Raw genomic sequence first — 17,244 nt, forward strand, 5'->3', positions numbered from 1 at the left:
GGTGAGTTTAGGGAGCTGGAAGGTCCAGGAGTGGACTTCAGGCACAGCTGGACCCAACAGAACATTTGCCACTGGCATATAAACTCGTAGTGCTGGGCTGGGAGGGCACCAGGACCTCAAGGGCACAGACCTCAACTTGGAAGCGCTGGCTTGTTTCTCCAATGAAGTATATCTCTCCACAGTGTCTGTGATTGTTCCCGACCGTTCAGCTAATCCTTTCCACGTGTCTGGGGACGTGGATTTCTTCCTGCTCAGAGATCAGGAGAGGAATAAGTCTCATTCAGTGAGTATCCAGGACCAAGGCCTGCCCTCAGCTCTTTCTTCCCTTCACAAGCAGCAGCCAGATTTCCGAAGAGCACTTTCCTCTTTTGCACCCCCAAGCCTGCCCAGGCTAAGTGCACACCACCTCTAGTCCAAGCGACCCTGGGACCAGGCAACGCTGAGTCGGGGAGACCTGGCCAGGGCGGGGCGGGGAAGATGGTGGAGGGGTGGGGGTTGGGTGCAAGCTGGCCCTGCGGGACCCTGCCTGACCCGACCCACAGGAGCGACAGCAGAAGAAGACGCTGCGGGTGCACGAGAAGATGACTTACTCGTCCAAAGTGTCGGCCAAGCACACCAGCTTGCGGCGGGAGCTGCAGCTGGAGAAGGAGACAGAGGATCAGGAGGTGCGCGCCCAGGCAGAGCAGCTGCGCGCCTTCCACGACCACACTGCCTGGAAGCTCTCCCTTACTAAAGGTGCTGCTCCTCCCTCACCAATGTAGGATCTGTGCCCCTTGAGAGGGCAGTGCTTTAAAAGCGCTTGGAGAGGTGGCGCTTCCGTGCAGTGGGTAAGAAGGGTCTTCTCTGCCCAGGGTCACAAAAATCAATTCCAGATGGAGTGCAAGTCTAAAGCTTTCAATTTCAGTATTGCATGCATTCTGAGTGTTGACTATGCAATGCAGACTGCATAAAATATAGGCATCTTGCCCTGTCCTGGTGGCTCAGTTAAAAAATTGTCTCATATACAAAAAAGTTGCAGGTTCTACTCCTAGTCAGGGCATATACTTGGGTTGTGGGTTCAATACCCTATCGGTGCACTACATGAGGCAGCCAAACGACGTTTCTCTCTCAAGTCCATGTTTTTCTCTAGCTCCCTTTCTCTCTCTTCCTTTCTCTATTAAAATAAAAGAGGTGGCAATAAAAACGTATCCTCAGGCGAGGATATTAAAACAGGACTGCTGCACCACACTAGCTTTTTCTGGAAAGATTTGAGAGACAAGACAGAGCAGTCTTTTCAACAGTCCCTGGGCTCTCCACAGTTGGGGAGTATCTAGGTCTTCTTTTCCAGAAAGGCTAAGGATAGAGGCTCCTACGATCCTTGGCTCCATTGTGCTGCCTCTTTGCTTATACTCTGGAAGGTCATCCAGATGCCCACCTTAATGTCCTCCCAACTGCCTCAAACCTTGGCAGTGTAGACTTAGCTGCTGACCAAATTGGGCCCTGGGGGCTTAGGGTACCCCAAATAGAGATCATGCTGCCCCATTTTTCTCTCAGGTCCTGGGTAATAGGACTTTTGTTATGAAGTCCAGCTGGGATGTCAGAGTCTCATTCTAGGTGAGAGGAGTGCAAAAGACACTCTCCCACCTGGACCTGTCCCCCAGGCATGGAGATATTATCAGCAGAGCTTCTCTCCTTTTGCCAGAGAAAGGGCTTGCTGTGTCACGGTCCCTGTAATAACCTGAGCCTTGTAGCACAGTACTGCACCAGGAGCAGCTGACTGGCTCCCCACTTCTGGCTATGTGTCTATCTTCATCCGAGAACCTAGATCTCTCTTCCACTGCTCACCCCACCCCCCTAGATGCCTCCCCTCTTTCATTGCAGAAAACAAAGGGGAATCTGATGACATAAATAAGTACATCAACCAGAAACGACAAATGTTCCTCATCCAGGTAGGCCCACTTGCTCCCATGAGGGAGACTCTGGTGGACTGTCCTGGTGAGGAGCATCATTTCTCCTCTGGTGGCCCTCAGTATGCCCTAGATATGAAGTGGAGTGAGATCCAGCAGCTGGAGATGCTGGCAACTAAGGAGGAGGCAGAGCTGGAGCGAGCTGAGAAGTCTCTGGAGAAGGATGCGGCCCTGTTTGATGAGTTCCTCAGGGAGAATGATTGCAGCTCTGTGCAGGCCCTGAGAGTGTGAGCCTGTGGCCTGAAGGACTGGGTGACCATGCACCATCCCCCCAGGGTCCCCTTGGCTAGTGCACACCCACCTAACCTAGCCTGGGCCTAGCCCCAACCCGTCTCGGCCCCTGCTCCTGACCCTGTCTCAACCCTGGCCCCAACCCAGGCCCCTGGTAGCCCCCCTCCCACCTCCAGCCCTGCCTGAGAGTAGTGTAGATGCCCCTCTTTTAACAGTCTGAGATTGGCTCTCTGCCCCCATCCCACCCTCCAGAGCAGAGAGAGAGACCAAAGTGAAGATGGAGAAGATAACTGAAATCCGAGATCTGACCACCCAGATCATGAACATCAAAAGGTGAGGTCAGAGGTAACTGGGCCTGGGCTGGCCTCCCCACATTTTCCTCCATCACTTCTCCCCTAGCCAAAGGGATGCCCCCACAATGCAAACCTCATTACTCTAAAACTGAACCCTAGACATCTCTGGACTTCGAAGCCCTGCAGGCTTCTGCCCATCTTACAGATGAGGTAACTGAGGCCAGGAGAGGTTCAGTGACTTTCCCAAGGCCACACCACTAGGACAGAGGGTTCCAAGGGCCCCAAGATCCACCCTGGAAGGGACGGACAGTATCTGAGGACTGTCATCTGGGAGGTATAACCCACATTAGCCCCTGCAGGGTGGGCGTTCTCTCCCTGGCGCAACAGTGTTTCTGTACCTGCCCTTCTTGGCCAGGGTGCATTGGGGTCCTGTCCGGAGGGACTTCCAAGTAGGCAGAGCCTGACCTCACCTGTCTCCTGCCCCGGTTTAGTGAAATCTCCAAATTTGAAGACACCCTGCAACATTACAAGGTCTACAAGGATTTCCTGTCTAAGTTGTCACCCAAGGAGTGGTTGGAAGAACAAGAGAAGCACTTAGCTCTCAAACAGGCCAAGGAGGCTGAGGTCGCCGGGGCACCCAAAGAGAACACTTCATTCTCCACACAAGGGGAAAAAGGTAGCAGAAAAGAGAATACAGGTCCCTGGGTCCACCTACACCACGTGTCAAGCCAGCAGAGGCCTTGGAGGTGTATAGGCCATGGACTTGGCCCCTTCCATACCCTGCAGAGCCCCAGTTGGGGCAGCGGCCTCCCCTTAGACACTGGTGGGGAAGTGCTTGGGGAAGTGGGGCTAGCTCTCAACTCAAACCCAAGGGGCTTTCCTCCTATGCACCTCCCCCTTCAGCCACTGAGGGGTCTCAGGGGAACTTGTGTCCTCTAGCAGTGTTGGCCTGATTCTAGCCAAGGCCATCTGGGACCCCTCCCTTGCTTCCTGTAGGACCAGGTATCAAGGGCAAGATGGGATCCAGAGGTATGTGGCTGCCCCAGGCTGGAGGGCCCCCACCCTGGGTTGGGGGCACATAGAAACTATTTATCTGCATCTTCCAGAGGGGCAGAGCCCAAGGAAGTCCTGGAAAGTGCTGCAGGTGGTACGGGCAGGGCACATCCTGTCCAGCGCTGTCAGCCTCCAGGAGGACAGTCAGCCCAGTGTGAGTGGTGAGCTGGACCCCAAAGGGTGAGTGAACTTGAGGGAGCTGCAAAGGTGGCTGGGGCCTAGTGAGGGGTGCTCCCCAATGGTTTCAGGTCAGGGGCACCCAGGATGGACCCAGACCCCCTGAGGGGGAGAGTGTGGGGAAGGGCTGTTCCCAAACTGGAAGGTATTCAAGTACAGCCTGACTAAAGCTGGAAAATCGAGATATTTTCTCAAGAAAGGTTTATTTCTGCTTGATTCAGTAAACCTAAACCTGAGGTGGTCCACTCACGTGCTAGTAGACTAATGAAGACAGAACAGGATGGCACATGCTCCCTGCCAGCACTCTGTGACCAGGAAGTGCTGGGCCAAGGGCCAGAGCTCCAGAGCTGGTCAAGAGAAGCCAGAAGTCTATACTTTATAAAATCACGCTGATTTAAGTGTGATGGTTACTTTAAAATCTTCTACAAAAACACAGCGAGGGACAAACATAAACCCCAAACAGATTTATGGGCCAGTGCAAATCTCTCTCTCCCCTCCTTCACCTCCAAGCCAGAGCTGGTTCATAGTATGGGTATATGTGTAGCTGCTGGGTCACCCAGTCACTCCTCTCTCACTGAAACATTCACAAAAATCACAAATCTATTGAAGGTGTAAAAGCTGAGAAGTCTTAACTCCCCAGTCCCTGTGCACCTCCTTCCAGGCAGTTGGCCCAGGAAGCCACAGGCAGTGCTTCGATGAGTTTTATTATTTCCTGCATGTCCTTTCAGCTATTTTTAAGCAGATAGTACACTGAACCATATGTAGGTCAAAAGAGTACTGGCATGTCCTTGTGATTCAACCTAAACACAAGAAAGGCGATTTTCTTATACCCACCATTCCTTTCACAAGGGAGCTGACACTGCACATCTATTTCTCCATTAGCAATACTGCAGAGTAGACCCAAAGGCAGCCCTTCTTTGCCGGGGTTCAAGCATCCCCGGTGGTGTGTCTTGCCCCTGGCATCTTGATGCTGGCTGGAATAAAATTCACAAAATATGTGTATGGGGTGGGGCACTGACCACAGCATTGAATGGCTCACTGCGCCATTCACAATGCCAGAGGCACTGCCAGGATGCTCCCCACTCCCATGGATAGTGAACCACCTTGGGCCAGAGGGATGAGGGCCTGGAGAGCCATGTGGAGAGCCAAGGCAGGTGGCTGGCAGGCCTGGAGGCAGGAAAAAGAAAGAGAGTGAGTTTAATTGGCTGATGTGACTGAGGGGCTGTCAAGTCCACACTCTGCAGGCAGGCCAGCAGGCTGCAAACCTAAGGAAGCAGAACTGCTGCTATCACGTCCAAAGGCAGTGGGCTGGCAGAATTCCCTCTTTTTTTTTGAAGGAGGTAGGTCTTTTTCTATTGAGGCCTTCAGCTGACTGGGTAAGGCTCACTTAAATCACAGAGGATTAGTTGATTTACTCAATCTACTAATTTAATGATGGAGAACAGGGTGACAGCTGGGTGGGGGGAGGTGAGGGGATGGAGGGCTTGAGCAAAAAGGAAAAAGGACTCATGGACATGGACAGCAGTGTGGTGATTGCTGGGGGGAGGGGATGTAGGGGACTAAATGGTAATGGAAAAAATGCAATAAAGATTAAGACAAACAAAAATATATATAAAACATTATTGCTAATATTGATTAAAAATAAAGCAAATACGTCAATTTAGAGACAATTTAAAGGTTATAAAAATCATTAATCTCCTTTAAAAAACACTTCCGCAGACATATCTAGAATAATGTTTGACCTAGCTAAGTTGACTCATAAAATCTACCATCCCAGGGACTCAAAGCTGGGTCTGCTAACCATGCAGAATCATCCCAGTGTCTGACAGCTTCATCAGTCAGCCAGAAGGCTCTAGGTCAGTGGTTCTCAACTTTCCTAATGCCGTGACCCTTTAATACCATTCCTCATGTTGTGGTGACCCCCAACCATAGCTAAAGCATAGTGATTAATCACAAAAACAATATGTAATTATACGTGTTTTCCGATGGTCTTAGGGGACCCTGTAAAAGGGTCGTTCAACCCCCAAAGGGGTCGCGACCCACAGGTTGAGAACCGCTGCTCTAGGTGAAAGCCAGGCCTCTTTCTGGGCAAGTTCTAGCTCCAGTGGCTCTTGTCTTGTATGTAGTTCCTGTACCTCCCAGCTCCCAGCTCCCACCTCTGGAACTGCCAACCACCTCCCAAACACCTCCTGGATTTCTTCCTGCTGTGTTCTCCAGCAGTAACCAGTGACCCCAGGACAGATGTCCTTCTACCCCATCCCCAATCTCCTCCCTCCCCAGCCAGCCCCTGCCTGTTCTCACACTGCCCCATCCTCTCACTACTCCTCCTGTCCTCTTGTTCCTCCAGCTCAGCCACTCCAAACTGTAGTACCTTCTGAGGGCCACCCACATGACAGGTGAGGAAACTGAGGCACGGAGCAGCCAGATAAAGTTGGAACCCTAGGCTTTATAGTCCACCCTTGTGTCCATGGCCTGCAGAGGTCAGAAAGTTTCTGCAAAGCAGTGACATGATCAGATTTAGGTCTTCACATTTTTTCTTTTATATTGAAATGTTATTGACATCACAAAATGAACAAATCTTAAATGAACATTTGGCTTTTTACATAAATATATATCCATGTGACCATACCCAGATCCAGATGGAAAACAACTCCAATGCCCAGAACTCCCTGGTGCCCTCTCCCAGTGAGAACCCACCCAGAAAATAACCACTGCTTTGATCTCAATCACTCTGGGTCAACTTTCCGTTCTTGAACTTGATGTACTTAGCACAACACCGCTACTCTCTGGGTCTGTCCGGCTCTTTTCACTCCACACTTATCTAGCTTTCTGCAGCCACAGGCTGTTCTTTGTTCCTGCTGTTTCATAACCCACTGTGGGAAAAAAGACCTGCTGTCTTGGTCCACTCTCCTACTGGTGGCCATTTGGGTTATCACCAATCCTTGACTATTTCGATTAAAGCTACTACAAACACTCTTGTACTTTTCTATCAGCACTATTTTATGCATGAGCACTATTTCTATGGAAATAGAGGTGGAATTGTTGGTTCATAGAGTGGACATATGCTTAACTTTAGTAGTTCCTGCCATACAGTTTTACGCTCCTGCTTACACGCATGAGAGTTCCAGCTTCCCCACTTCCTCAACAATTGTTTCATTGTCTATCCCTCTCATTCTAGGTATTCTGGCAGGGTTGTTTTAAAATAAAGTGTACTGAGAGGAAATATGAGGGTTCAGTAAGGCCAAAAGGTCAGGAGATGTAAATGTAGTTTGTTCCTAACATCTCCCAGAGGCAGCTTACAGTCCCTGGTAGCCACCTGGGGAAGCACCAGTGATGTCAGGAGGCAAAGGCAGCAGATAAACTGAATAGGAGCCTTTATTGTGGTTTCGGGAGGAAGGACTAGGTGAGGCAGGGTAAGTGGGTTTCAGATTGGCTGGTTTGAATCAATTCAGGGCTCTGGGGCATACTGGCTGTCCCTGGTTGTCTGGTAGTTGGCCCTGAGCAATAAGGCAGGGACATAGGGCCTCAGGTGTGAGAGCTTGGGATGTGGGCTCTGGATTGGCTGCTTTGCATTTGAAAAGCACAGTCAAGGGTGTTCATCCCTCCAGAGTCAGCATGGCCTCAGATGTCGAAGTAACAGAATACAGAAAATCAAAGACAGAGTTAACACAGGGGTGGGGTGATAATATCATGATTTTAATGAGAGTTTCATGATGAGAAATATGATAGCCATTTAGATATCCTCCTTTATGAAAAGTGTCTGTTCAATTTTTGTACATTTTTATTGGATTGCTGGCCTTTCTCTTCTGGTTTTCTATCATTACTTTGAATATTCTGCATGCCAGTCCTTTATGTAATAAGTCTAGTATAAGTATCTTTGTCTAGTCTCTCTTGCCTTATTACTCTAAATGTTATCTTTTGAGTCCTGTTTACCAACCTTTGCTTTTATGATTGGTGCATTTTGTGTCCAATTTAAATCTTTGCCAACCCCAAAGTCACTAAAATAGTTTCCTATGCTTTCTTCTGCAAGCTCTGTGGTTTGTCAGCTTGGATGAAGGTGGTAGTATTGCGCATGGGAGAATGGGTAAACCAGGGGCTCAAGAACCTCCCCTTCACTCTGCTTCTTGGGGTCTGTATCTTCTGCTCATCCCTTTATGTGCTCTGTCCTTCCTTCTCTACAGTGGCCTGGCTACCCCCTCCTATGTTTCTGCCTCCCACTGTTTCCTGAGCTCCAAGCCCCCATGGGTGCCCCCCACCTTAAATGTTCTCTACATTCAACCTCCCATATCCCAAACTGATACTTCTCAGGCTGGAAGGGGACCCAAGTGCTACCAAATTGCAGGCTCAGGTTCTTTATGAATCATGGTCATGCCTTAAGGAGAAGAGTAGCCTCCACTGGTGGGCCAGGCACATGCCATGGTTTACTCTGATCCCTGCAACCCTTGCTGGTGGGGCTGTTACTTCCAGTTCAGTGTTTAATGGAGGCTCCAGTTAGGTATGCATGTTTACTCTGTCTATGTTGCCACTCAGCTAGAGCTACCATTGTCTAACGTCCCATGTTGGGACAGTCCCTGAGAACACAGGTCTGGGATCAATCACACTTGTCCTGAGTTTGTATCTGGGCCTCTTCATCTATTAGCCATGTAACCAGGCCTCTGAGTAGAGTTGGGCAGGGTGTGACTGCACAAGGTATTTAGCCAAGAGGTCAAGTGGAGACTAAAGTCCAGCCCACACCCCAGGCTATGTCCAGATTCTTAAAAATTTACCTTATGGGCTGGCAATGTCCTGCAGGTGATCTTGGGCAGGTAACTAGATCTCTGAGCTGCATGTTCCTCATTTGCCAAATGGGCATTGATGTGTACACAATGTGACGCCCAGGCCCAGTGAGTGCTTAGTAGACTCTCCCATAGGGCCCTGAATTTTCCACCTCTTCACTGCAGGCAGTTTAGGGCCTCAGCCCAGGTTCCTCTGGCCATTCTTCAGCCAGAAGAACCTACAAATCCAGGGTGGGGGCCAAGGCTGGAGCAGATGAGAAGGGTGATGAAAGCAGGTCTGGATGTCAAGCAAGATCAAGTCCCCATCCAGTGGGGCCTTCCAGGGCTCCACAATGAGTGCTCCAAGCCCACACAACCTTTCCTACACCCATGTGGGCTGGCCCAGGACAGTCTCTACCCCTGTGGGGTGCGCAGCGTTAGTTGAAGGTGGCTGTGTCACAGGACAGCTATGAGGGCCATCAAAGACAGCTGTCAAGGCCAGACCTAGATAAGGGAGATGCACAGAAAAGGCCCTGAAAGTTTTTTAAAAAGGATGGCAAATGAAGAGGGGCAGCTCCCGCAGTGGGAGCTGCAGGTACCCACGCCCCGAGGCAGGGTCAGCTCCTGGAAAGACAGGAAGGGAGTTTGCAGGGCAGCAGCAGAGTAACCTCGGGCAGTGAGGGGGGCAAGGGTTGGGAAGGCAGCAAGCCCCCCCAAAGCTCTGGGGTGGAGGCCAAGTTTTATTCTAACTGGAGATGAGGTCATTGAATTTTAAAACTATCCCCCTGGCTGCTGTGTGACAGTTGAGGGACCAAGGGGAAGCTGATTCCACCACCTGGGCAACTTGTGCAATAACAAGGACAAGGGGTTTGTGGGTAGAGAGATGCTGTGGGAATGCCAGGAGTCTACAGCACTGAGGTGGAGCACAATGGCACAGGCTGGACCCCGGCACCCTGAATTCACATCTCTCTGCAGGTCCAGCTTTGCCCTCCCCATGCAAGAGGACCCAGACAGTGACGGGGAGGTCAGTGGTCCCACTCCTGGCAGGGCCTGTGGGAGCTGGTGCCCCCAGCCTCTCTCACACACACACGCTGGTTGCAGGAGCTGGAACTGTACTTCACGGAGCCCCAGCAGCTCCTGGATGTCTTCACAGAACTGGAGGAGCAGAACCTCTCGCTGCTTCAGAACACACAGGAGATGGAGGAGACCCTGGAGGAGCTGAGCTTCACCCTGAAAAACACCCAGATCCGCATGTAAGTCTCAAGTGGGGCTGCCTACGCCAGAGAGGGGTGAAATGTCACTGGTTGTCACCTTGGGACCCCCACAGCCACTGGGAGTTGGACTGTATGCTCCCCCCATCCCCAGACATCCTATCTGTCCTTAGCCCTGGCCCTTCCTTGAATTCTGTTTTCTGGAAAGCTCCATTTGAGGGTTGTGCTTGTTTCTGGTGAGATGTGTCCTATTGGGCAAGGAAGCTGAGAGTCATGGGGACCCAGGAGTGTCCTGGGAGTAGGTCATGTAGGTGGGGCCACACCAGACTGGTCTATCATCACCCTGAAATAGTCTGCAGCCAGAGGGGGACATCCTAAGGACCTTTCACCCCAGGTACATTCTGCTGATGCCAGGCCCAGGAGAGGTGGGGTGGGCAGTCAGACTAGGGCACTAGGTGAGGCCTGTTGGGAGCACGGAATTCACTCCCAAATACACACTGAGCACCCATTCTGGGTCAAGTCTGGGTTTAGGCCCTCCAAGGATAAGGTAGGGCAGGCCCTGACTCATGGAGCCGACATTCCATGGGGGCAGACAAACAACATCTTTGGTTTGCAGATACTTACACATGCTAGGAGGAAAATTAAAAGAATGATATGAGAAGGGGGCTAAAGTAGAGAGTGGCACAGATTGATGAGGACAGGGGACACTTCTAGTGGAAGCCAGGCACTTCCTGAGTGATGGGAAGCCAAAATGTGATCTGGGAAGAAGGTGCCAGGCAGAGGGAAAGTAAGTACAAAGGCTTACTTTCAATGTCCCACAGGGAAAACATGTTCCTGAATACCCACGTCTTGTTGGCTCATGTCCTACCATGGAGAGTCTCCTTCTAGGAACCTCCAGTTATGTGAAACCACCAGCTCTCAGGCAAGATTATGTTTTCTAGAAAGCTGAGAGGTAGCAGACACACACATAGAGATGAGCTGGGGAGAGCCTACCAGATTTCAAGAACATCATAGAATCCTGGAGGTGTTGTCCAGTAACTGGGCTTAAGCCAGCTGAGCCTCTTCAACATCTGAGCCATACTAAGAGCACCAACACTTTATTTCCAGGGCAGTCACAGCCCATATACTTTTAACTTTCATGAACTCAAATACCTTTCCTCAGGAAAAAAAAAACAAAAACAAAAGCAAACAAACAAAACACCAATATACCATCTGAATGGGTCTATCTACTGAGGAAGTTGAATCGGTAATTAGTAACTTCCCCAAACAGAAAGCATCAGACCCAGATTGGTTCACAGATGTATTCTACCAAACAGTTAAGGAAGAAATTATACCAAATCCATATAATCTGTTCCAGACAATAGAATACTTCCTAACCTATTTTATATGACCAAGATTACCCTAATACCAAAACCAGACAAAAATATTACAAGAAATCTATAGACCAGTATCTCTCATGATCATAGATGTAAAAATCCTCAACAAAATATTGAATTCACCTATATATAAAAAGAATTATATAACATGGCCAAGTGAGAGTTCCCCCTAGATGTGCTAGGCTGGTTCTGTACTTGAAAATCAATGTGAAAAGCAATCAACAAGTTAAATAAGAAAAATCACATAAGCATATTAATAAATGCAGAAACAGCATTTGATAAAATCTAATCATTCATAATAAAAACTCTCAATAAATTAGGAATAGAGGGGAACTATCTCAACCTGATAAAGGACATTACAAAAAACCTTACAGTTAACATCATACTTAAAGCTTTTCTGCTAAAATCAGAAACAAGGCAAGGATGTCCTCCCCATTCCTTTTCAACATAACACTGGGAGTCCTAGCTAATGTAATAAGACAAGTAAATGAAATAAGAGGTATACAGATTGGGAAGGAAGAAATAAAGCTGTCTTTGTTTATAGATGACATGATTGTCTATAGAAAATCTGAAAGAATCAACAACAACAACAACAACAAAAAACCATCCTAAAACTACTAAGCCGCTGCAGCAAGATTACAGAATACAAAGTTAATATACAAAAGTCAATCATTTTCCTATATATCAGCAGTGAACAAGTGGGATTTGAAGTTGAAAACAAAATATCATTTACGTTAGCACCCCAGAAAATGGAATAATTAGGTATAAATCTAACAAAAATGTATAAGATCCGTGAGGAAAACTACAAAATTCTGATGAATGAAATTAAAGAACTAAATAAATAAGTAGATATTCCATGTTCATGGATAGGAAGGCTTAATACTGTCACAATGTCAGTTCTTTCCAAGTTGATCTATAGACTCAATGCAATCCCAGTCAAAATCCCAGCAAGTTATTTTGTAGATAACAACAAAATGATTTTCAAGTTTACACAGAGAGGCAGAAAACCCAGAACAACCAACACTACACTTATTGAAGGAGAAGAATAAAGTTGGAGGACTGACACTACTCAACTTGAAAACTTACTATAAAGCTACAGTGATCAAGACGGTATTGGTGAAAAGAATAGACAAATAGATCAGTGGAAGAGAATAGAAGCCCAGAAATAGACTCACACAAATAGTCAACTGACCTTTGACAAAGGAGCAAAGGCAATACAGGTAGGCCTGCTTTCCAAAAGTTCTAGTGATACCACTTTGATTTTATGGAAGACCTACATTATTACCTGTTTTCTTTAAAAGAAATCTAAAGATGATTTTTATTTTTATGAAAAAAGCCATTGCCATACTAATGTAGATCTTTTATAAAAGTGAAATGGCAGAATGCAAACTTTCAGAAAGCAGAGGATACTCCTTGCTTTTTGCTATTTCAATTTACAAAAAAGTTTCACAGGAATGCTCTACTTTCAGATAACAGGGGAAACCTGTATAATGAAAACCTTTTCAAGAAACAATGCTGGAAAAACTGGACATCCACATGCAAAAATATAAATGTAGACACAGACCTTAATTCTTTCATAAAACTAACTCAAGTACTGACCAGTGTATTCAGCTGGTTGGGCACCATCCTGCAAAGCCAAGGGTCACTGGTCCAGTTCTCAGTCAGGGAACATGCCTGGGTTGTGGGTTCAGACCCCAGTCAGGGCACATATGGGAGGCAATATATCACTGTTTCTCTAGCATCAATGTTTCTCTTGCTCTCTTTCACCCTCCCTCCCCCTCTCTCTAAAAATAAATAAATCTTGGACTCAAAATGGATCATAGACCTAAATGTAAGATGCAAAATATAAAACTCCTATAAGTTTGCATAGGAGAAAATCTAGATGTTCTTAGGTGTGGTGATGACTTTTAGATATATCACCAAAGCAAAGATTCATGAAAGTAAGAATTGATAAGCTGGACTTCATTAAAATTAAAAACTTCTGCTCTTTAAAAAGCAATGACAGGGAAATCAGAAAACATGCCATAGGCTGGGAAAAATATTTGAAAAATACATATCTGAAAAGGACTATTATCCAAAATAAACATAGAACTCTTAAAATTCAACAATAAATAAATGAACAACCCAATTAAAAAATGGGCCAAAGACCATAACAGACACCTCATCAAAGAACATATACATACAGATGGCAAATAAGCATAGGAAAATATGTTCAACAGCAGATCTCAAAAGTCCAAAACTGATAACACCAAATGCTGGTAAAGATATGGAACAACAGGAATTCTCATTCATTGCTGGTGGAAATGCAAACTGGCACAGCCACTTTGGAAAAGTTCGGCAGTTTATTACAAAATGAAACATACTCTAACCATGATCCAGCAATCATGTTCCTTGGTATAGAAAACTTATGTCTACTCAAAAACCTGCACATTGATGCTTATGACAGCTTTATTCTTACTTGCCAAAATTTTGAAGCAACCAAGATGTCCTTCCATGAGTGAATGGATAAACTGCAGTATATCCAGATAACAAAATATTATTCATCACTAAAAAATAAATGAGTTATCATGCCATGAAGAGACATGATGGAGGAACTTTAAGTGCATATTGCCTAGTGAAAAAAAACAACCTGAAAAGGCGATAATGTAACAGTGGTTGCCAAGGGTTAGGGCAAAGGTGGATGAATAGATGAAAGACAGGATTTTTAGGGCAGTGAAACTATTCTGTATGATACTGTAATTGTGGATTCATATTATTACACATTTTTCAAAACCCACAGACTGTACACCAAGAGTGAACCTCAAGTAAACTATGGATGATGATGTGTCACTCTAGGTTCATCAATTGTCACAAGTGCACCACTCTTGTGCAGGATGTTGACAGTGGGAGAGGTGGGGGAAGTGCGGAGAATATTTGGGAAATCTCTGTACCTGCTGCTTAATTTTGCTGTGAACCAAAAACTGCTTTAAAAGTAAAGTCTCTGTTTAAACAATATATACAACAGTAAATGATCAGTCTATTCTAACAATGGAACAAAGAGAGGCTGTGTTACAATGTACCAAAAAAAATCTCAGAAATACTCACAAGCACTTATTCATAATAGCCAAGAACTATAAACAACCCAGATGTCCACCAGTAGGTGAGTGGATAAACAAAATGTGGTATATCCACACCATGCACATTAGATTTCTGTAACATAATAATTTTTTATTTTTAAATTACAGTTCAGGTGTACAACATAGTGATTAAGTCATAGATATAACTTACAAAGTGATTCCCCTGATAAATCTAATATTCATCTGACATCATACAGTTATTACAATATTATAGACATTCCTTATGCTGTACATTCCCATGTCTGTTTTTATAATTGGCAATTTTTACATCTTAATCCCTTCCCCTTTTTCACCCACTCCCCACCCCATCCCAGCTGGCAGGCAACCATCAAAATGCTCTTTGTATCTATGAGTTTGTTTCTGATTTGTTTGTCCACTTATTTTTTTAGATTCCACATGTAAGTGAAATCATATGGTATTTTTCTGATTTATTTCACTTAGCATAATACCCTCTAGGTCCATACATGTTATTGCAGATGGTAAAATTTCACTCTTATTATGGCTGAGTAATATTCTATTCATCTATCAATGGACACTTAAGTTGCTTCTATATCTTAGATACTGTAAATGATGCTGCAATGAACATAGGGATATATATGCCTTTTCAAACTAGGGTTTTGAGTTTCTTTGGATATTCAGAAGTGGAATTGCTGGATCCTTCTTTGTCTCGTTACAGCCATTGTTTTAAAGTCTATGTTGTTTAATATAAGTTTTGCTATTCCACTTTTTTTCATTTCTATTTGCATGAATTATCCTTTTCCATCCCTTTACTTTCAGTCTGTGTCTTTCGATCTGAAGTGGGTCTCTTGTAGGCAATGTATTTATGGACCTTGTTTTCTTATCCATTCAGCCACCCTGCCTTTTCATTGGGCCATATAATCTTTTTATATTTAAAGTAATTAATGGTAATTATGCCCACAACCCACACATGTGCCCTGATGGGGAAATTGAACCAGCGACTTTTCTGTTCACCGGGCAGTACTCAACCCACTGAGCCACACCAGCCAGGGCTGCTGTGGAGTCTTTAGGGTTTTCTACATGTAAGATCATATCATGGCTAAACAGAGATAATTTTACTTCTTCCTTTTCAATTTAGATGCCTTTTTTCCCTTACCTAATTGCTCTTGCTAGGACTTCTAGTACTATGTTGAAAAGAAGTGGTAAAAGTGAGCATCCTTACCTGTTCCTAATCCAGGTGACCTACTTTGTGCGCAAGCTGCGTGCAGCCTCTGTGTTTCACCATTGAATATTTTTGCACTGGGTTTCTCATAAATGGCTTTTATTATGTGGAGGTAGTTCCCTCCTATTCCTATTTTGTTGAGTGTTTTTTCATGAAAGGGCATTAAATTTTGTCAGATTCTATTTCTGCATCAGTTGAAATGATCTTGTGGTATTTTCCCTTCATTCTGTTAATGTGGTGTATTACCTGAATTGATTTTCATATTTTGAACCATCCTTACATTCCAGGCATAAGTCCCACTTAGTCATGTTGTATAACCCTCTTAATATGCTGCTGAGTTCTGTATGTTAATATTTTGTTGAAATTTTTGAATGCATGTTCATAAGGGATATTAGTCTGCAGTTTATTTTCTGGTAGTGTCTTTGACTTTGGCATCATGGTTATTCTGGTGTCATAGAATGAGTCAGGAGGTGTTTAAGAAGGATTGAAATTAGATTTTGGTTAGTGATCCAATCTCCTTACGAGTTATTGGACTACTATTCAGATATTCTCCTTTTACTTTATTTAGTCTCTGTAGATTTTGTGTTTCTATAGTAATTTGTTGATTTCATTTAAGTTACCCAATTTGGGGGTGTACTATTGTTCATAGTACTCTTATCCTTTTCATCCCTGTAGAATCAGTAGTAATGTCCCCACTTTTATTTCTGATTTTAGTAATTTTTTTTTTCCCTCAGCCATCTAAGGTAAGTTTGTCAATTTTGATCTTTTCAAAGAACCAACTGTTTTTCTATTCCCTATTTTGTTTTTCCCTTCTAATCCTGATTATTTCCCTCTGCTAGCTTTGAGTTTAGAAGATTTTTTAATAAGTTGTTATAAAGTTAGACTGATTTCAAATCTTTCTTGCGTTTTTAAAATGTGTTTATAGCTATAAATTTTCCCCTAAGCACTACTTCTTCTGTGTCCATAAGTCTTGGTATATTGCATTTTTTTAATCTCTAAATTTTTTTTACTTCCCTCAGCTTTTGTTTATCTGAGATTGTCTTAACCTCTCCCTCACTTTTATTTTATTTTTAAATGTTTTACTGATTATGCTGTTACAGTTGTCCCAATTTCTTTTCCCTCTGCTCCCCTCGACCCAGTGACACCCCTCCTTCCTGTTGCCCCCCCCTTAGTCCATGCCCATTTGTTGTGAATATAGTTCTTCTCAACATCTTCCTGTCTACTCCACTCCCTCCTAATATGCTCCTCAATTCCTGTACCATCTCCCTCCCTTTTCCCCCTTCCCCCTTCCCGCTACCCGCCCCCCACAATGTTCCCCATACCTATAATTCTTTTCTCACTCTCACTGACTACTTAGTTTGCCCTTGTTTTGGTTCCCTAGCTTCTGTTGGTTGTTGTGATACAGTTTTCATTTTAATGTTCATAGTTTTGACCCTCTTTCTCCTAAACAAGTCTCTTTAACATTTCATATAACAGTGGTTTGGATCTGATGAACTCCTTCAGTTTTACTTTGTCCTGGAAGCACTTTCTCTGCCCTTCTATTCTGAATGACAGCTTCGCTGGATAGAGTAATTGTGGCTGTAGGTTTTTGATTTTCATTACTTTGAATATCTCTTGCCTGCAAAGTCTCCTTTGAAAAATCAGCTGATAGTCTTATTGGGACCCCTTTGTACATAATTCTCTTCTCTCTCTTGCTGCTTTTAAGATTCTCTCTTTATCTTTAATTTTTGACATTTTAATTATGTGTCTTGGTGTGGTTCTCCCTGGGTCCAGTTTTTCTGGAACTCTCTGTGCTTCCTGGACCTGTAAGTCTATTTCCTTCCCCAAGTTAGGGAAGTTCTGCTTCATTATTTTTTCACATACTTTTTCAATTTCTAGTTCTTCCTCTTCACCTTCTGGCAACCTTA

At 45.0% G+C, this 17,244-nt stretch overlaps 2 protein-coding genes across 2 annotated transcripts in view; one reads left to right on the plus strand and one right to left on the minus strand.

The window, feature by feature from the left end:
- The window catches only part of CFAP100 (cilia and flagella associated protein 100), a 52,807-nt gene that overhangs the window by 26,875 nt on the left and 8,688 nt on the right, over positions 1–17,244 (plus strand). The window contains exons 4-13 of the mRNA XM_090285884.1: positions 183–283; positions 543–735; positions 1,861–1,928; positions 2,010–2,173; positions 2,430–2,510; positions 2,962–3,146; positions 3,467–3,499; positions 3,577–3,703; positions 9,430–9,478; positions 9,556–9,707. Coding sequence (XP_090142010.1) covers positions 183–283; positions 543–735; positions 1,861–1,928; positions 2,010–2,173; positions 2,430–2,510; positions 2,962–3,146; positions 3,467–3,499; positions 3,577–3,703; positions 9,430–9,478; positions 9,556–9,707 — 1,153 coding nt within the window. The remainder of the gene's footprint in view (positions 1–182; positions 284–542; positions 736–1,860; positions 1,929–2,009; positions 2,174–2,429; positions 2,511–2,961; positions 3,147–3,466; positions 3,500–3,576; positions 3,704–9,429; positions 9,479–9,555; positions 9,708–17,244) is intronic.
- ZXDC (ZXD family zinc finger C) overlaps positions 6,453–17,244 on the minus strand; it is a 65,715-nt gene continuing 54,923 nt past the window's right edge. Inside the window, exon 11 of the transcript XR_016512734.1 lies at positions 6,453–9,684. The gene's annotated coding sequence lies outside the window, so the exon portion shown is untranslated. The remainder of the gene's footprint in view (positions 9,685–17,244) is intronic.

This window comes from Furipterus horrens, unplaced genomic scaffold (genome assembly GCF_987537825.1).
Source record: "Furipterus horrens unplaced genomic scaffold, mFurHor1.1.pri manual_scaffold_8, whole genome shotgun sequence".
In the NCBI taxonomy this organism is placed as follows: Eukaryota; Metazoa; Chordata; class Mammalia; order Chiroptera; family Furipteridae; genus Furipterus; species Furipterus horrens.